Source organism: Lissotriton helveticus, chromosome 1_1 (assembly GCF_964261635.1).
Source record: "Lissotriton helveticus chromosome 1_1, aLisHel1.1, whole genome shotgun sequence".
Taxonomy (NCBI): Eukaryota; Metazoa; Chordata; class Amphibia; order Caudata; family Salamandridae; genus Lissotriton; species Lissotriton helveticus.
This window is the reverse complement of record NC_136057.1, coordinates 1,791,509,866-1,791,530,524: the sequence shown is the minus strand read 5'-3', so window position 1 is coordinate 1,791,530,524 and position 20,659 is coordinate 1,791,509,866. Positions and strand designations below refer to the sequence as shown.

The 20,659-nt window shown below is 47.6% G+C and overlaps 1 protein-coding gene across 2 annotated transcripts in view; it reads right to left on the bottom strand.

The window, feature by feature from the left end:
* The window catches only part of MRTFA (myocardin related transcription factor A), a 287,728-nt gene that overhangs the window by 44,333 nt on the left and 222,736 nt on the right, over nucleotides 1-20,659 (bottom strand). For both annotated transcript variants that reach the window (XM_078640591.1, XM_078640585.1), the window contains exon 12: nucleotides 3,880-4,887. In XM_078640591.1, coding sequence (XP_078496717.1) covers nucleotides 3,880-4,887 — 1,008 coding nt within the window. The remainder of the gene's footprint in view (nucleotides 1-3,879; nucleotides 4,888-20,659) is intronic.

Sequence of the window (20,659 nt, the reverse complement as noted above, 5' to 3'; positions counted from 1 at the left end):
GTGAAACTTTCTTCTATTCCCAATCCCAATCCCAATATCCTTGTTGCTAATGACTTCAAAAAGCGGTTGTATCCCTTTACTGATAGAGAGTCTGCCATCTCCTCTCGTCCATTCTTTGAGGTGTGCAAAATTTGTAACCCTGATTCCTGTGAATTCAAATTTGTTTCTAATGTACATCACACTATGTCTCGTTTTGGTTTACAAATCTTTACTTCCTACTATTCAATCATCAGAGATTGGTCCTATTTTTATCTCCGACCATGCTCCTGTTTTATCTTCCTTTGATATGTCCTTCACTACTCCTAAACAGGGTCGGTGGTGTTTCAATAATACTTTATTAGCAGACCAAACCTTTATTTAAGAAGCAATCTTATTTATTAATAAATTTTTTGCAAATGAATCATTCGAATGATACTTCTGTCCATAACAACTGGGATGCTTTTAAAGCTTTCATCAGGGCCTTTACAATCGCTTACTCTGCCAGGAAGAAAAAAGCATTAAATGCTAAATACCATCCAACATATAAAAGTTCTCAAACATGCTTACTTGACCTCCAAATCTTCCTCGAATTTACAGGATTTGATTAAAGCTAAATCTGCCTTGAATAAAATTGTCACGATTGACGCTTGTAATGTCCTTATCAAGATTAAGTCTGAATAGCATGGTGGCCAAAACAAGGCTGGTAAAATGTTAGCCAATTATTTAAAAATTAAATCAGAGAGGAAAACTGTTGGCCCTATTCGATGTGAACATAGTAATACGATGCTGTCCTCAGATTCTAACATTACTAAGGCCTTACAGTCTTATTACGAACAATTATACACTGAAGATACGAACCCCGCTGAGGATGATATTGAATCTTTTTTGGGGGGAATCCCTAGTCCCCCTTCCATTCCTGAAATTATTTCCTCCCTCCAAAAAGGTATTTCCCTTCTGGAAATTACTGATGCTCTTAAATCTAAAAAAAAAAAGCCAAAGCTCGTGGCACTGACGGCTTCTATGTTGAGCTTCTCCTATTTTTCTCTTCGATTTTGCTCCCAAATTACTTGCTCTACACTTCGTTTTTATCTAATTCTAAGGCCAGTGGTTCTATTTTAGAAGCCCTTATAATTATTATCCCCAAACCTGATAAATACCCTACCTTATGTAAAAATGAGCGACCCATTTCGTCAATCAATTATAATTGTAAGGTCTTTGCAAAAAATGTAGCATCCCATTTGAATGATATCATCCCCCCTTTTGATTAAGCCTGACCAATCGGGTTTCATTAAGGGCAGGCTTGCATCTGATAATTCCAGAATGATTTCTAATATTCTTGCCCTTGGGAATAAATATCCTTCTCCCCTAGCAGTCTTGTCGCTTGATGCTGAGAAAGCATTTGATTGTATAAATTGTCAATTTATGTTCTCTACCCTTAGATGGTTTGGTTTTGGTCACATATTTATTTATTTATTTAATCAAATTGTTATATACTGAACCTGTGTGTTTGTTAATGGCCATTTCCCCCACTTTTTTAAACTCCACAGAGGCACTAGCCAAGGCTGCCCTTTATCTCCATTGCTCTTTCTCCTCTGTTTGGAGCCTTTTTTTGAGCGTATCAGATGCAACCCTGATATTACTGGATTTCAAATAAACTCTCAAGAAATAAAACTTTCTGCTTATGTGATGATGTTTTAATTTAGGTCTAATCCCTCTACTTCCTTTTACCCTTTTCTATATATACTACAACAAAATGAGGTATAGTGTGTATAGAGTCCAAGTGTCCCCAGAGGTAGGCAGAGGTTAAACTTCGATAGAACCGGCCTCTCTAATAGTGGTAGCTTGGTCGAGCAGTAAGGCAGTATCAGAGGACAGTGTTAAACTTTTGATGTACACACTCAGTCAGCAAATGAATTCACACACTCAAGAACTGAACTCTAGGACAATTGCTTTTGTATAAAAATATACGGTTGTTTATTTTTAGAACCAAGCAGGTCTTGGTACAGAGGCTCACAAAGGCAGCTGGTACAGAGGCTCACAAAGGCAGCATGCCTTTGAAGCTTCTCTTTCGCGAACCCTGCCCATCCTGGGGGAGGAAGCTTGGAACCTAGTCCCAGGATGTACATTGTTTCAGGCCCCCGAGAGCAGCAGCACTCGACCCAGTGTTCCAGAACCATGTCTGGTGGTGGCAGCCAAGGCAGCCACTCAGGTCACTAGGAGTTGGTCGAGTTTCAGGGGGCATCTCCAAGATGCCCTCTGTTGCGCATTTTACATTAAATCCCACACTGGCATCAGAGTAGGTTGAATGTGCTGGGAAGTTTGTGAGAAGTTTGATACCAATCTTCCCAGTCTTCAGTGTAGCCATTATGGTGCTGTGGAGTTCATAATGACAAACTTCCAGCACCATATACTCCTAATAGCAACACTGCACTTACAGTGCCCAGGAATGGACTTGGGCATTGTAGGGGTATAGGGCTCATGCACCTGTACCTTCACCACTGGCATAGGGCACCCAGCTAGAGGGGTGACTGATGTGTGCCAGGGCACTGGTGTATGGGCATGGCACACAGGGATGTGTGACATGTCAACACTTCACTTTGTTCTGCACCAAGACATGCAGCCTGAAAAGGCAGTGTGTGAGTGTCAGGGTACAGGGTCTCTTAGGGTGGCACAATAAGTGCTGCAGCCCTTAGAGGCCTTCTCTGGTCACAGTGCCCTGGGTACCTGTGGTACCATTTACCAGGGGCTGATATGTGGCCAGAGATGCCAATTGGGTTAGTTTCAGGGAAAGAACACAGGCCCTGAGAACCTGATTGGCAGGGACCCAGGGCACATCAAGAAAAAGTGCACCAGTAGTCTGGCAGAAAGTGGAGGAGTTACTGCAACAGAAGGAAAATGCTACTTACCAGTATGCATCTGTTCTTGGCATGTAGGGCTGCAGAACCACACACTATAGCATTAGATCACCATCTGGTGGTGGGCCCGGATGATTACACTTTGTTGTTGTCTTGGAAGAGTCTTTGTCTGTTGGATGACTCCTCCCTTAGATCGTAGTGCACATGGGCATCGACTCCATCCTTAGATTGTTTTTTTCCGCCATCGGGCTCGGATGTGTTCATCGTTCCGTCCTACCACTAAACTCCTCTTGTTTTCATTATATGTTCCACAAGACCAATTTCACATGGTGCCCCCAAAAGATTAAATATTTAGGAGTCTTGTTTTCTCCCACTATACCTGATACACTTGTTGATAATTTCACTGTTCTAAAATCTAAACTCCAAAAATTATTATCTTCCTGGTCTCCCCTATTTTTGTCTTGGTGGGGTAGATTAGATACTATTAAAATGATCACACAAAGTTGAAGTTGGCAGCTTTACCATGATGAGGCAGCACAACTTAAAGAGAAACAGTCCCATCCCTAGCATATAAACCAAAACATGGAAGAGACCAAAGAAATGAAAAATGCCAACCTGCCAGATACCAGAACCTTATTTCCATTTATAAAGTCAGTGAATGCAATTCTCTAAAACCAAAAAGGCAGAGGTGTCAAACATGAAAAGGGTAGAGGTACATGTGCTTTGCAAAGTCCTTCTTAATCTACTCAACAGTGGGCAAACAGATTAGCGAAGATGTAGCAGTGATGGGCATTGTGGGGTTCACCTCATCATTATTAGAGTTTTGTTTAAAAAGCTCTTAGTAAGGATGCAGAATTGAAAAAAGGAAAAAGACTTCAGGTCCACCCTGTAGCTATCAGGAGATAAAGGTATGTGAATCTGTTAACATTCTCTGTTGGCTAACCTTTCAACCCCAGCCACAAACAAAACTTTCAGTCGATCAACAACCAGTCTCAAAGCCATTAATGTACGTCTGCAGATTATGTAAGCTTGAGATTGCACTTACTTGTAGCCCTGTTCGTCCCTGCAGAGCACCAGTCTGGGGCGACTGGCTCCGTGCCTCTGCATTCTGATTGGTTACTGTGAAAAGCAGGTGGGCACCAGTGGAGTCTGTGATGATGGCAGGTGACCTGGCCCCCTTCAGGAGCTGGCTTAGGCCACCAGGCGGATGGCTGAGGAACACGTGTGGCACTGCTGGCACATGGCACGTCATGTCTGCTTTGGGTGGGTGCTCCTGCTTCACCGCCACAGGCTTTGGCAATGAGCCAGTTTCTGAAGTGTCCATTTGGCTAGAAGAGGACTCCTTGGCCAAGTCGAAATGGTCTTGGCCTGGGTCATCCTGGCTGGGAAGGAAAAGGGTACTGGGCTCTTCTGCTTGGCAGGGTGAAAAGTCTACCTCCTGCTTGATTTGCTGACAGGGCACCGGCTGGGCTGCAACTGATGAAGAGGTGGCACTGCCACCTGCTAGTCCTTGCTGCTGTGCCCGCTTCTCCTGCTCTAGCTGCTGTCTCAGCATTTCCACCAGCTGCTGCTTCTGTAGCAGCCGACGTGTCAGCTCCTCAATCTGCTTGTCCTTGTCCTGCAGCATCTGGTCCTTGTCAAGCATATCGGAATCCCTGCAGTTTGCTGGAGAAGTGGCAGCTGGTGGCTCCTCTTTTACTGTGGGTGCTGGTGAGGCCTGCAAGGTCAGCTGAGTCAGTGGGGAGGAAACCATTTCGCCAAAGGCGTCACTGCACGAGACATCATCCAGGCTGAGCAGGGAGTGTTCAGAGGGTGTTGGTGACAGTGGGGGAGAGGAGCTGGTGCTGCCGAATATCATAGGGGCCTCTGCGGGTGCAGTGCTCTGTCGCCCAGCAGAAAATGCCACCACCACTTCTCCTGTTTTGGGTCGAGTAGGACTGGGTTTGGGCATTGTGCTGCCATCCTGGTGGGATTTCAGCCTCTCTATCAGGTCAGTTTTTGTACCAGACACAGGAAGACCCCGCAGCTTCAGTTCTTGCTTCAGCTCTGCCACCTTGTGGAGGGAAACAGAGACAAGTGAGTGTTTTAAAATAGGATGAGGATAGTAAATACCAGAGGCACAGTCTGAGTCAAAGTGGAGGAATCAGTGCGGTAAAGCCCAAGAGCAGCAAGTCGCTGTGCACAACCACTGACATTAAGCAGTAATAAGGGCATATTAAGTGTGATGGCAAACACAGTCCCAGGCACATTTACTGTCCCCACATGTAAAGATAAGGCTGCAGCCATTCTGACTGCCCATTCCAGAGGGCCAAAAATCCCTTTCGCTATAGCTGCCTAATAACTGTACACATGATATCGAGTTCTACCTAGTCTGTCCATTAACTAGAGCTTAGGACCCCACTAGCCTACAGTTTGTCAGTTACCTACAGGTACTTTTTTAAATTTGATTTTCAGAAAACCTTTATTTAAGAAAAAAATTAAGCACAGTGCAATTACATAATTACCAAAAGTGCATAAAATGAGACATATCAATACAATGCGACACATCAGAGATACTTGCACGTTCATGCGTAAATAAAGACAACGCAGTGAAGAGGTATCAGAGATTCAGTGACGGGGGGCAAGAACAAGCATCCAAGGGGGTGCCTCAAACACAAAGGGGGTGGGCGGAGGGGGGAGCCAGGAAACAAAGTGACCAGCTTATGGACCAGCATCGGTGGCCACCGCGGGCGGGGAGCAGGAGGGGAGCGCAGGAGGGGAGCGCGGGAGGGAACGCTGAGAGTCGCGGTCTGAGAGATAGGGGACTAGTGGGCCCAATATATCCAGTGGACGGGTTTTAGCTGGCAGGAGATCCCAGAACTCAGACAGCAGGGTATGGCAGCGAGATGCGTCCTCAAGCCAGAGCGGCACCCTGGGCCCGAGCCCACAGCCCCAACACATGGAGACCCTGCTTTTCGCCAGAACCAGCAGCATGGCCGTGAAACGACAGGAGGTGTCGAAGCCAAAAAGGCAGATCGTGGGGTCAGGGTGGAGCAGTGAAGAAGTGATGTCTGAGATAATTGCACAGACCTCCTGCCAATATGCTGAGACTCGGGGGCATAAACAGGCGAGATGAGCAAAGTCAGCCGTGGGCGCAGAGCATCACAAGCATCTATCACTGGCCACAAGACCTAATCTGTGGAGCTGAGCAGGGGTGCGATGTAATCTGTGTATATGTTTAAAGTGAAACAGAAGCAAACGATAGTTGGGGGAAAGGCGCTTGGTCTGAGTGCAACAGTACAGCCAATCTGCTTGGGAGATCACGATTCCCAAGTCCTCGTCCCACGCAATACGCGCCCGATCGGTGGAGACGGAGGAAGCCGCAAGTCTGTAAGCATAGATCTTAGTTGCCAATTTCTTCGGAGAAGGGGAAGCGGAAGCGTAGAGCATATCAAGAGGAGCCAACGATGTAAGGGGCTGGGTAAAAGTATGATGAAGATTTCTACAGGTCACCCGGAGCTGGTAAAAAAACAGAGTGTCCATGGGGCCAGCATCGGTAGTAAGCAAGAAAAAGGTCTCCCCAGGGTAACCTACAGGTACTTAAACGAGGTGTATCCAGCCGCATACATTAAAAATGTAAGTGGATTGTCTCTTAACCTCTTTCCACCCAATTCAAAATTCATATATGTATGCGTTTTGATGTTCTGCGAGTGTTCCATTTGTACGGATGCATTATCTTTAACATAATTGCATAGCTAGACATTAAACGTAGCTTATGCTTTCAAGACTCTCCCTAAAGGCGTAGATTATTTGTCTGGAGCCTGTTAACACTGTTTTATTTTCAATTCTACATACCCAAGTCCTGCCCTGGAGACCACATCTAAAGTTTAATTCTGACTCTGCCTCCTGCATTGCAGACAATTTAGCGATATTCTTCTGAAGCTCCCTGCCTTCTACAGGACATTAGGAGTCAAAATGATTTCAAGACAAAGTGGTGCTTCTGCAACTGCTTTTTTAGTCTGATCTGTGAATCGCACACCTGACAGATACAAGACACTCACACCATCCTAAACAGTTGCTTCAGATTACACTGCATCTAGAATCTTGATTGGGGAAGAAGAAAAATGTATGTACCTGTAATTAGTTCAGCATGTGCATCTTTGATACAGCCACAGGCTTGAACAATTCCAAGATGTTAGGATAGAAATCCTCATAGCCAATACAAAACAATGTTAACAATGCAAAAAAAATAATTTAAAGGGCAACATGCAGCGAATCCACCTCATACTATAACCCGAACTCCAGCAAATGAGGGGGAGAGGTTCAGTGCTCAAATTTTCAGCAAAGTCTCAAACTGTCAAATTTTCGTACCTCAGAGAAAATGCAAGGAACCTCGTTAATGGGTACGAAAACAGCTACATTAAAATATTTCTAAGATATAAATGGGTAAAAACTGAACGAAGGTGGAAACGAGGTTCACCTCAGTGAAACAAGCTGAGCATAAACAACTAAAGATTTGGAGTTTGATCAGATATCCAGGCATCGATGTTTGGTGAAGTAAGGGTGAACGTCACTTTGCTCCCTTGCATACATTCTTAGAGACATCGAGCAAAGAGGGCAGCTATGGTTGGCATGAGTGTGGCTGGCATGCCTTCTGTGTCTGAGATGTAGACTGCTGTGGCAGGATATAAGAAAATACAAGCTGTGATCTAGCAGTGCCTTGTTTTGAGAGACCATTGTTGAAATTTGCAAAGGAGATGAAAAGTTGATCTGATTTTGAAAGTCTTTTGTTCTATCGATGTAAGGGACGTGCAGCAGTAGATGCAGCAAAAGATGGTTGAGAAAAAAAAGGTTAGCTTAGTTAAGATGGAATGACGCTAATACGTTAGGCATCAATAGTGGATTCGTAGAAAGAGCCACAATATTTTAAATGAAAAATGTCAAATAACGTAGTTGAATGGATGTCAGATAACAGAAAAAACATGGACATCACTATTGAGCCTTGCAAATGTTATAGTAAAATGAAAGATTGGTCTTCCATGAAAGTTTTGAAGAGAGGCATTGTGTAAATATTTAAATGGATCTTTAGTGGATGCCTCTAGCACAGGGTTCAACTTGCAACCAGGTGTGCTTTTTGTCAGGGGTGGAAAAATGTGAAGCAGCCCACTCAAATTCCTTTATCACTCTGGTAGAACAAAGAGAGCAGCTTGGAGCGCTGAGATATCTAACAGATGAATACTTTAAATCTAATTCAGCAAGATGTAGAAGGTAAGGCAGTAAAACATTAATCGTGCATCAATGTGCACAGACGTGGTCCAGATGCACAAATGTTTCCTTTTCAAGGAGTAAGTGTTTATAGTGAAAGCTGCACTAGCTGTCTGAATACGTTTCGGTTGGTGTAGAGGAATGTTGAAGAGACCATACCCTAGATCTGAAGCAGTAAGGTGCAGGGATAGTGAACTTTTGGAGTAGAATATGACCGAGAGTCCTAGACAGTAGATACCTGGCTGGTTTGAACTTGATTGGTGTCTTTATTGAGAGATATCAAAGGCCTGTGTAGCAAAATTGCCTGGCCTACATTGGTGCAATTAGTATGAGTATACATGCAACAACTAGGAGATGGATGCTGCACATCCCTCTTGTTGTACTCCCAGAATACAGGGCAAACAGGTGCTAAATCTACAATGACCCACTTCTGAATGGCTCACCGATGCCGGTTCCATACCCCCCTAACCTTTTCTGGCAAGAGAACGTAGAGTCAAATAATCACTAGAGTTCCACAATAGTAGGTAGCACATTCAAACTACGTAATCACTAGCAACATTATTAAATTCTCAGATGATGACTAATGTAATGTAGGTAAGGCGCCCATGATGCAAGGTGCTTCAGTATGCTTGGGATTAGCAGTCAGTGACTACAGCACTCCATCGTGAATTTTGCACACACTGCTGCTAGAATGTCTTGTGCTTGTGGATACTGTTCTGTCCTTGAGTTTTACTTGATTATCATACTCAGCAACTGAGATATTTACTGGTCTTAAAGTCTGAATTGACCACATGGGCTGCCTATGAGAAAATTACAAAGCGTGATCTCAATCGCATTGGACTACAGTTGAAATACATTTTGTGACATTACCTACCATATGGCCAGCAAATGATGATTTAACCCCTTCGCTGCTTCTGTCGGCCAAGGGCCGTCGCGAGCACTACCTCCGTAGTGCTGCGCATGTCCGTTGGCAGCCGCGGCCCCGCCCACTCAATAGAATGCCCCGCGGCGGAATGTCCGCCGCGGTTAAGGCGTTAATACTGTTCATAGTGATAACATAGTTTATTGAACATAACATACCATTCTGGAATTAGTATGGGCGTACATCATTCTCCCTTCAGCTGGCAACAAACCCTTGGGACAAGGGAAATTGGGGGAAAAGTATAAGCCAATATCCCTGACCACGGACTTGAAAGACTTTCTCCTTCTGTCCTGGAATAACACCACCAGATGGCAAGGAATTATCACTTCGAGTTCTCTTTGTTATGAAAAGAACTCGAAGAGGCATATGTTTTCTTTAAAACAGCAGCTGAAGCTATCCTGCATGTAGTTGTCCCTCATGACAATCGGTACGGCTTCTGCTTGGGGCATCAATCATGATTGATGTTTTACAATTATGGATAATGTTTCCAGGTGTGGGAAAGTGCCTCTTTTGCATGGTTAGCCCCCTCCCTTTTTTGTCTGGTTTTGATGTGGTTTCAAATGTAGTGCATACGTTCCCTGCCAACTAGGTGCCTTGTGCCAGTGCTCATTCCCTAAAACAAACTCCCAATTGGTACTTTTGCCCCCCTGTAAATCCCTAATAACTAGTACCCTGGGTACATAAGGCCTGAGAGCTGAAGAGGGTCCCTTTGGACTCCCCTTACTAGGACCACAACACTGCTCTTGCAGCCTGCATGCCCCTGTGAGGGAGAAAAACGACAAACTCAACATGGCACAAGACATGGGTGCCATGCCAGCTAACACTGCCTGGCAGCATAGGTACGTCCCCCTCTAGCAGGCCTCACAGCTCTAAGGCAGGGTGCACTATACTACAGATGAGGGCACATCTGTATAAGCAGATCTGCCCCTACAATATTTGGCACCATTTCCTAATATTGTAAGTGCCATTGGAGCCATAGAGAGTACAAGTGCTGAAAACTCAGCAACTCGAGTTTCACAGCATCATGATGGCTTCACTGAATACAGGAGTGTTTAGCGCCAAACTACTCCTTTCAATAAACCCACACTGATGCCAGTGTGGGATTTATTGTACCATGTAGACGGTGGGACACTCAGAGGTGCCCCCTGAATCCCTACAAACCCTGGTGTGGTCTCTGACCAGCTGTAGACTGCCAGCCACCACCAGACATGTTTCTGGACCCTTGGTTAGAGAGCCCCTGCTCTATGCGACCGGAAACAATGCACATCCTGGGCAGAGGTGTCATGCCTCGTCCCCCAGGATAGGCCAGTGCTCGAAGAGGGCTGCTGCAAAGGCCTGCCGCCTTTTTAAAGCAAAACCCAGTCTTTGCTGCTAGCAGCAGATGGCATCCCCTGGTTTACACACCCACTTTGGGCGGGAACCTTAAGAAAGACAGGATGTGTGCCTATTGCCAACCCCACCCGTAAGGTGGGAGGAAGCGAGGTGATTCACACTTTTCAGTCCCTGCCGTCTTGAGTATGGGGGACCCCTCCAATCAGGGCTAGGTCTATGCCCCCTCCCACAGGAGGGTGGCATTACAGAGGGTGTAGTGACCCCAGGTGAGGTGAACTCCCCTAAAACGCCTCCTAAATTTAGTAATAAGGTGCCCCCCCCCCCAGATCTGTGACGACCTAAGAAGCAAGAAGACATCCTGCACCAGAAGCCAGAAGAAGACAACTGCCTTGGCCCCAGCCCTACCGACCAGTCTCCTGCGTCGACTGAACTTGCGACCAGTCATGCAGCACAACCTCCGAAACCCCTGGGAGGACTGTTGTCTTCAATAGAGACTCCAATCTCCCGAGGACAGTCGACCTGTCCAGAAGAAACAGACTCCAAAGACTCCAGATCCCGGCAGAACCCCAACGCCAGCCCACTCTGCACGAGACGTTGATGGCCCGAGTTGCTCACCTGCGGAGTGAAGTCTGCTTGGCAATCCTGACCTCATGTCCAGCATTGGGTGACCTCTCCTGCCCTCCACGAAAGCGCCTGCAGTGTGAATCCAGAGCCTTCTCGCAACTGCGACCGGCTCTGGAAGGAATATGCTACTTACCAGTATGCATCTGTTCTTGGCATGTAGGGCTGCTGACATTCATATCTGTGCATAGATCGCCGCCTAGTGTTGGGTCCGGATGATTGCACCTTGTTGTCCTGGAAGAGTCTTCGAAGTATCACGAGATAGGTGACTCCTCCCCTGGACTACAGTGCGCATGGGCATCTTCTCCATCCTCAGATTGTTTTTCGCCATTGTGGCAGAGATGGAGATAGTAAAGTAAGAGATGTCCATGCAAAAGATAATGCTGCAGCTGCGACAGGCAACGGGGAGGAGGGCGGGCGATATGAATGTCAGCAGCCCTACATGCCAAGAACAGATGAATACTCGTAAGTAGCATATTCCGTTTGAGGCAAGTGGGCTGCTGAATTCATATCTGTGCATAGACTGTATAGCAGTATATCTCCTCTAGCGGTGGTTACCTGTGCCAGCTGCAGCAGTTTGAAAGAGAGTTTTGAGGACAGCCTGACCTACAGCAGCTTGCTGCTTTGCTTGCACGTCTACACAGTAGTGTTTTGTGAAAGTGTGCATGGTAGTCCATGTGGCTGCTCTACATATGTCCTCAAGAGGGATATGTCCTAGGAAAGCCATGCATGCCCCCATTTCCTTGTAGAGAGTGCTCTTGGGGGTACGGTTAAAGTGCGTTTTGCCTTTTGATAACAAATTTGAATGCATTTAATTATCCATCTGGCTATTCCTGACTTTGATATGGGATTCCCCTTATGTTGCTTTGTTTTCCTAAATGATTTCCTTCTGTCTACATAATAAAGCAGAGCTCTCTTTACGTCCAGTGTGTGTAGGGCTCTTTCCGAACTGACTGTGGATTTTGGAACAACACTGGCAGTTCTATTGACCGATTGATATGGAAAGTTGAAACGACTTTTGGCATAAATTTAGGGTTTGTTCTAAGAACTACCTTGTTAGCATGTATTTGCATGAATGGTTCTTGAACTATTAATGCTTGTAGCTCACTAACTCGCCTGAGTGAGGTAATGGCAATCAAGAATGCCACCTTCCATGTTAGAAATTGCAATTCGCATGAGTGTAAAGGTTCGAAAGGAGGGCCCATGAGTCTGGTAAGTACTATATTTAGGTTCCAGACTGGGGAAGGTGGGTGCCTTGGAGGAATCACCCTTTTAAGACCCTCCATAAAAGCCTTGATTGCTGGTACTCTAAACAGTGAAAGGTGTTGTCTGTTTTGAAGGTATGCTGCTATAGCAGCAAGGTGTAGTCTTATTGAAGAGTAGGCTCGGTTGCATCTTTGAAGATGCAGTAGGTATCATATAATGTTCTGAATGGAAGCGTCTAATGGGTTGATTTGGTTATTGTTGCAGTAAATAACAAATCTCTTAGATTTAGCTGCATAGCATGCTCTAGTGGTCGTTCGTCTTGCCTCCTTAATGATGTTCATACAGTCTGGAGGCAAGTTAAGGTATTCAAATTCTAAGACTTCAGGAGCCAGATCGCTAGGTTCATCTGATTGGGTTCTGGGTGTCTGATTTCTCCATGGTTCTGAGTTAGAAGATGGGGTGCGAGGCGCAGCCTTTGATGAGGAACTACTGAAAGTTCCAAGAACGTTGTGTACCACGGCTGTCTCGCCCATGTGGGAGCAACTAGGATTAGTGTGAGTGACTGTTGCCGCAGTTTGCGTGCCACCAGCAGGATCAGTGGTGCTGGGGGAAAAGCATACGCAAATCTGCCTGACCAGTTCATCCATATCGCATTGACCTGTGACAGCGGATGTGGGAATCTGGCAGCAAAGTACCGGCATTTTGAGTTTTGGTTTGTGGCAAACAGGTCTATTCCTGGGTGCCCCCACTGTTTGAAGAATGGCTGGAGAACTTGGGGGTGAATCTCCCATTTGTGAAGTTGTTGGCTGTGTCTGCTGAGCAGATCCGCTATTTGATTGTCTTTCCCTGGGAGGTGTTCTGCCAGGAGAAAGATGTCTTTTGGAATTGCCCACTTCCATATGCTCTTTGCTAAGTGGGATAGCTGTGGGGAGTGTGTCCCTCCCTGCTTCTGAATATAGTACATGGCTGTCATGTTGTCCATCCGGATCAACACAGTCTTGCTGTACAGGTATTTTTGGAACGCTTTTAGTGCTAGGAATATTGCCAGCAACTCTAGTTGGTTGATATGCAGGTTCTTTTGTTTGATTGTCCAGAGCCCTTGTACTGTGTATTGAAGTAGATGGGCTCCCCAACCTGTCAGTGATGCGCCCGTTGTTAGTACTAGTTGTGGAACCTGCTCTTGGAACAGTCACCCCTTCGAAAGGTTTTGTGGGTTCCACCACTGCAGAGAGTTGTAAGCGCGACTGTCTACAAACACTAGGTATTTTAGTTGTCCTTGAGCCTGGTTCCATTGCCGTGCTAGGCATTCTTGCAATAGACGCATTTGTAGTCTGGCATGGGGACAATGAATATGCAGGACGCCATCATGCCTATGAGCTGCATGAAGACTCGAGCTGGCAAAGAGTGTTGTGGCAGGAATTTGCGAATGAGCATCTGCATGCTGGTTATCCTTGCTGAGTTTGGATATGCCTTTGCTACTGAGGTGTCTATAGTAGCTCCCAGATATTGTTGTGTGTGGGATGGTTGTAGATGCGATTTTGGGTAGTTTATCGAAAAGCCTAGGCTGTGTAGCAGCTGAAGTGTTTGAGACGTGTCTTTTGCACACTGTTCGTACGATTTTGCTTGTATTAGCCAATCGTATGAGAACACGTGGATGTGTTGCCTCCTGAGATGTGCAGCTATTGTCGCTAAGCATTTTGCAAACACTCTTGGAGCTGTGGTTACCCCGAAGGGGAGAACCTTGAGTTGGTAGTGTTGACCTTCTATTGTGAACCGGAGGTATTTCCTGTGAGCTGGAAGGATGGTTATGTGAAAATATGCATCCTTGAGGTCCAATGTTGCTAGGAAGTCTCCTTGCTAGAGCAGCGGGAGCACTTGCTGTAGTGTGATCATATGGAAGTACTCCGACAGTATGTATTGATTTAGGGGTCTGAGGTCCAATATTGGTCTGAGTGAACCGTCCTTCTTGGGAATAAGGAAGTATAGTGAGTATACTCCTATCCCTTGGTGTTGGAAAGGTATTGGCTCTATGGCCCCCTTTTCCAGCATGCATCTCACCTCTTTTTGTAGCAGGGTGATGTGTTCCTTGGACATAGGACGGTACCTGGGTGGTATGTTTGGTGGGGTAGAGGTGAGTTCTAGGCAATAGCCAAACTGGATAATTTGTCTCACCCGCCTGTCTGTGGTAATTGAGTTCCAGACAGGTAGGAACTGTTGGATTCTGCCTCCGACTGGTGTTAGATGGTCTGGAGGTAGTGTGATGAAGTCACTGTTTTGTGGCAGTGGAGGCTCTGGTGTTATTGCCTCCACGTCCTCGTCCCTTATTATTGTTGCCCCTATAACCTCCGGTGTTGGAGTTCTTGTTAAAGGAACCTTGTGTGTTGCTTTTGTATGTAGATGAGGTTTGTGAAGTATTGCCTCGTGTAGCTGCTCTGTATGAGGAGCGTCAAAAGGAACCTCTGTGTTGTTGAAACTGCAATGCACCCATTGCTTTTGCGGTTTCCGTATCCTTCTTCATTTTGTCTAAAATGGTGTAGACAGCAGGCCCGAAAAGGAAGTCTTGATTGACTGGTTGGTTAAGAAGAACAAGTTACTTACCTTCGGTAACGCTTTTTCTGGTAGATACAGTATCTGCCTGTGAATTCCTCACCTTGTGAATATCCTCCCTGCGTCAGCAGCTTCCGGAAATTCTTTTTGTAGCTTCGCGCCGACGTGGACCGACGTCACAGAGGCACGGCATCGCGCGCGACTCCGCTGACGTCACCGACCCCATATCAGGCCCACGCCGGCGTGATGACATCAGTTCCGCCCCTTTTTTCCGTGCCTTCGAGGCACACGGGCGGACCAATGGCAGTAGAACAATACAAAGTATACACAGTACACAATGTCCAGATTACACACATAGTGCGAAAACAATAAAGGAAAGCAACATAACATTTCCTTTGACAATAAATATATATAAATATATACAATAAACATGGTATACAAGAGTAGACAACGGGGAGGCGGGCGGGTCAGTGAGGAATCCACAGGCAGATACTGTATCTACTAGAAAAAGCGTTACCGAAGGTAAGTAACTTGTTCTTCTGATAGATACATTTGCCGTGTGGATTGCTCACCTTGTGAATAGAGTCCCACAGCAGTCCCCACTCCCAAAGGAGGGTGTCCACTCTTCTTATACCAAGAAATCCTGGATGACAGAGTGCGCATAGTGGCCGTCCCTCCTCACCTCGGTATTTAAGCAGTAATACTTCGCGAAAGTGTGGAGGGAGGCCCAAGTCGCGGCTCTGCAAATGTCCTCTACAGGCACACCTCTAGAAAGAGCAGATGTTGCAGACTTAGCTCTAGTAGAATGAGCCCTTATACCCTCTGGAGGTTCCTTACCGGCCAGGGAGTAGCAGATCTTGATGCACAAAATTATCCATCTTGAAAGTGTGCGCTTGTGCACAGATCTTCCTTTCCTGCAGCCAGCAAACCCAACGAACAGCTGGTCATCCAACCTGAACTCTCTGGTCCTGTCCAGGTAGAAGCTCACCGCCCTCTTAGGGTCCAAGCGATGAAGCCGCTCCTCCTCCTTGGAAGGGTGAGGGGGAGGATAGAAGGTAGGAAGGGTAACGGATTGCCCCAGGTGGAAAGGAGTTACCACCTTCGGCAGAAAAGCAGCCCTGGTCCTAAGAACCATTCGATCAGCATGAATGGATAAAAACGGGGGCCTTGAACTAAGAGCTTGAAGCTCACTTACCCTCCTTGCCCAGGTAATTGCTACAAGGAAGACCGTCTTGAAAGACAAAAGCCTCAAGGGACATGAGTGTAAAGGCTCAAAAGGTGAACCCATCAAAAATATAAGAACACGGTTCAAGTACCATTGAGGTACAATAAAAGGAGTGGGAGGAAATTTATTGATAAGGCCCTTGATGAACCATAAAACAATAGGTGACTTAAACAAAGAGGGCTGGTCAGGCAAACAAAGGAAAGCCGATAAGGCTGACAAATAACCCTTAATGGTTGCCACCGCAAAACCCTGCTGGGCCAAGGAAAGAGCAAATTGAAGAATATTGGACAAACGAGCCCTTAAAGGGTCAATGGACTTCTCCCCACACCAAGCAACGAACTTAGACCATCTATAGGAATAAATGGACTTAGTGGAGTCACGCCTGGCTGACAAAATGACATCCACCACATCGTGTGGGAGAGAAAAAGAACTCAGGTAGCCCCGTTCAATCTCCAGGCATGAAGGTGTAAGGTCTGGAGGGGGGGTGTAGAACCTGCCCCTCCATCTGGGAGAGGAGATCTGCCCTGTGAGGGAGACGGAGCGTCGGGTGAGAGGAGAGGTGGAGAAGGTCTGAGTACCACACCCTTCTTGGCCAATCCGGGGCGATCAATATGACTTGGGCCCGGTCTTGGCGAATTTTCCTCAGAACCCAAGGAATCAAGGGTATGGGAGGAAACGCGTAAAGGAGTTGCGAGCCCCAACTCAACTGAAACGCGTCCCCCCAAGGCTCCCTGCATCGGAAACTGGAAGCTGCAGAATGACGGGCTGTGAGCATTCTCGCGAGTGGCGAACAGGTCCACCCGAGGAGTTCCCCACGTCCGAAAGACGTGACGAACCACCTCTGGATGAAGCTTCCACTCGTGGTCGGCAGAGAACTGCCGACTGAGACTGTCTGCACGAACGTTCTGAACTCCGGCCAGATTTGCCATCAGACAAATCTGATTATCCTGAACCCAGGACCAGAGACGCAGAGCCTCTCTGCAGAGACACTGCGAACGCACTCCTCCCTGCTTGTTGACATACCACATCGCGGTCGTGTTGTCCATCAGGACCTGAACTGACCGCCCGCGAAGGGAAGGGAGGAAGGAAGGCATTGAGTGCCAGACGTATCGCCCGTAATTCCAGCAGGTTGATGTGAAGCAACCTTTCCTCTGGAGACTAAAGACCCTTAACCTCCAGGTCCCCCAGATGAGCACCCCACTCTAGAGTGGATGCATCCGTTATTACCGTGGCCACCGATGGAGGAAGTTGAAAAGGCTTTCGTTGCGACAGATTGCCTTCCACGCTCCACCAAGACAGATCTGCTGCAGTTTCGCTGGAGATCCTCACTGACTCCCTGAGATCTCCGTTATGCTGATACCACTGCCTGCGGAGGCACCACTGGAGTGCCCTAATGTGCCAGCGTGCATGGTTGACCAACAGAATGCAAGAAGCCATCAGACCGAGCAGACGTAAGACCTTCAGGACTGGAACAACCGCTCCATTGTAGAATAAAGGAATCATTTCCTGTATGTCGCGAATCCTTTGAGGAGGAGGGAATGCACGACATACAGTAGTGTCCAGTACCGCACCTATGAACAGGTTGCGCTGGGAGGGCACCAGGTGAGACTTGGGTACATTTATCGAAAAACCCAACCTGTGTAACAACTGAGTTGTCTCTTGCAGATGAAGGAGCACCTTCTCTGGCAACTCCGCTTTGATCAGCCAGTCGTCCAGATACGGGAATACAGGAATCCCCGACCTCCTGAGATGTGCTGCCACCACTGCCATCCCCTTGGTGAAGACTCGAGGCGCAGTAGTAAGACCAAACGGAAGGACCGCAAACTGGTAGTGCTGCGACCCAACCGTAAAACGGAGATACTTTCTGTGCGACTTCAAGATGGGAATATGAAAATATGCATCCTGCAAGTCGATCGACACCATCCAGTCCTCTTCCAGCAGCGCTTTAAGAACATGCGCAAGAGTGAGCATCTTGAACTTTTCCTGTTTCAGGTAAAGGTTCAAGATCCTGAGATCCAGGATTGGCCGAAGCCTGCCATCCTTCTTGGGGATCAGAAAATACCGGGAGTAGCATCCCTGACCCCTCTCCTGCTCCGAAACCATCTCTATCGCACCCTTTCTGAACAGTGCCAGGACTTCTTCCTGCAGGAGAAGCAGGTGGTCCTCTGAACAAAAACCTTGGCAAGGTGGGTAATTTGAGGGAAACTCCCAAAAGGGAAGAGCATACCCATTCCCCACGAGATTGAGAACCTAAAGATCCGATGTTATCAATCCCAATCTCGTAGGAAATGGGTAAGCCGACCCCCCACCGGACCCACATGATCCGGAATGGCGGATCTAGGGCTGCTTTGCTGCGTTGGCAGGGGGCTGGGACGGGGAAGAGGAGGAAGAGGAGGAGATTTGACGGTCTCGAGAACGGGCTCTTTGCTTGCCCCTATAAGACCTGTACAGCGTGTTTTGCTGCTGCTGCGGCTGCTGCTGCGTTGACTTGAAGGAACGAAAGGAAGATCTGCTAAATCCTCTAGTACGCCTTCCAAAAGTGCCCCTGGTCTGAAGGTCGAATGACTTGGCTGTCGCCCTGCTGTCTTTAAAGCGCTCTAAAGCAGCGTCTGCCTTCTTGACAAATAAACCAGATCCGTCGAACGGGAGATCCAACAATGTAGATTGGACATCTGAAGAAAATTCACTCGACTTCAGCCACGCAGCTCTCCTCGTAGCTACAGAAGAGCCCATGACCCTTGCCACAGAGTCCGCCGTGTCCAAACCACTCTGAATCACCTGCCTTGCTGCAGCCTGAGTGTCAGAGATAACCTCTTGGAAATCTTTTCTATCCTCCTCCGGCAACTTGGGCACCAACTGTTTTACAGTGTCCATAAGGGCGTGAATATAACGCCCCATCAGGCAGGTCGCATTTGTGGACTTCAGCGCCATACTTGCAGAGGAGAAAACCTTTTTAGCAGCCTGATCCTGCTTTCTCGACTCTTTTTCAGCTGGAAACTGAGGAAAAGCTCCCGTTGATCTTTTGGAACAGGCCGCCTGCACCACTAAACTCTCAGGCAGAGGGTGAGTGGATAAAAATTCTGGGTCATCAGGAGCAGCTCTGTACCTTCTGGCAACAGCCCTAGACACAGCAGGAGCTGACAAGGGTTTCTTCTAAACCTCTAAAATTGGATCTTTAAGGGCATCATTAAAGGGCAGCAATGGTTCAGACACCGATGATGGAGAGTGAAGGACCTCTGTGAGAAGATTTGACTTGAACTCAGCAGTAGGTAAAGCAATGTTCAACAAACTTGCAGCCTTCCTAATCACAACGTGGTAAGGAGCCACATCTTTAGAGGGTTCGTCTGGTACTGAAACCAAATCCCACTCAGGGGACAGTTCAAGGCCACTGGCCACTGAAAGATCCTCAAAAGGGTCCTCAGGATCCTGCAGCTCACCCTCCTCCAAATACTCCTCACGATAGCTCTCTTCCTCCATCAGCCTCTGGACTTCACGCCTCGACCTGCGCTTCACATTCAAAGCCGCCGGATCCACTGTCGGCTCCGTCGAAGTCTGAGCCGGCGCCGACCCAGACATCGGACGAGGAAGAATCCCACGACGTCGCTCAGGGTTCGGCATCAGGGATGATGAAATCGGCGTTGAAGGATTCGGCGTCGTCGACTTCGGAGTCGAAGGCCTCGCCGGCGTCGGAAAATGCCAATGCGGCGCCGGAGCCGGCATAAAGGGCGCAGGAGCATAGGTTTGGGGAACACCCAGACCAAATGCCATCGGACCCGTGGGACCAACAGGAGCCCCAGAGGGGTACATAGCCCTGGAATAAATACCATACATCGCATTTAGAAAATGCGTCGGATCCGGACCTGGAGCCGGAAAGGCTGGGTACGAACCCCCAGGCTGCTCTTTAGGGCGTGGAGTCGATACGACGTTGACCTCCTCGTCAGGCTGGTGCACCGGAGTCGATAGACCTTCGGGCAACGGAGCCTCTCCCTCTCCAACCATCTCCCCCTCACCTTCATCCTCCCGATCCAGAGGATGGAATGGAACCGGAGATGGATTCGCTGTCTGCTTCGGCAAACCTGGCGAATTCGGATGCGACGCCTGACCTCCGGCGTCCTGATCTTCCGAAGCCGATGACACCACCTCATTCTCAACCAGCTTCACTTGTGACTTCGGCTTAGAACCCAAATCCTTCCTCGAGCGATGTCGGGATTCATGGGTCCTCTTCTTATGTTTCTTTTTAGACGACCTCGAAGCATGGGCCGAGGACGAGTCCGATCGCGACCTCGAGCGAGATCTTGACCTCGAGCGTCGAGTCCGCGACCTCGATTTCTTCTTCTCCTTACTTCTTTTAAGCTTCGCCACAAGAAGTTTAGCTTCTCTCTCCCGGAGGGCCTTAGGTGTCATCTTCCTACAAGACCGGCATTCATCGACGTCGTGGTCGGAGCTAAGACACCATAAGCAGCATTCATGCGGATCCGTAATGGACATGGTCTTGCCGCATTCTCCACAGGCTTTAAATCCGGTCTTCTTCAAAGACATGTCGAAAGAGAAGACAATGAAACACCAACAACACAAGGTAACAAAGTTACTGCAAAAGCTACGGACGATCCCTAGAAAACCGTTAGCGTCGACGACGCGGAAAAAGGGAACTGATGTCATCACGCCGGCGTGGGCCTGATATGGGGTCGGTGACGTCAGCGGAGTCGCGCGCGATGCCGTGCCTCTGTG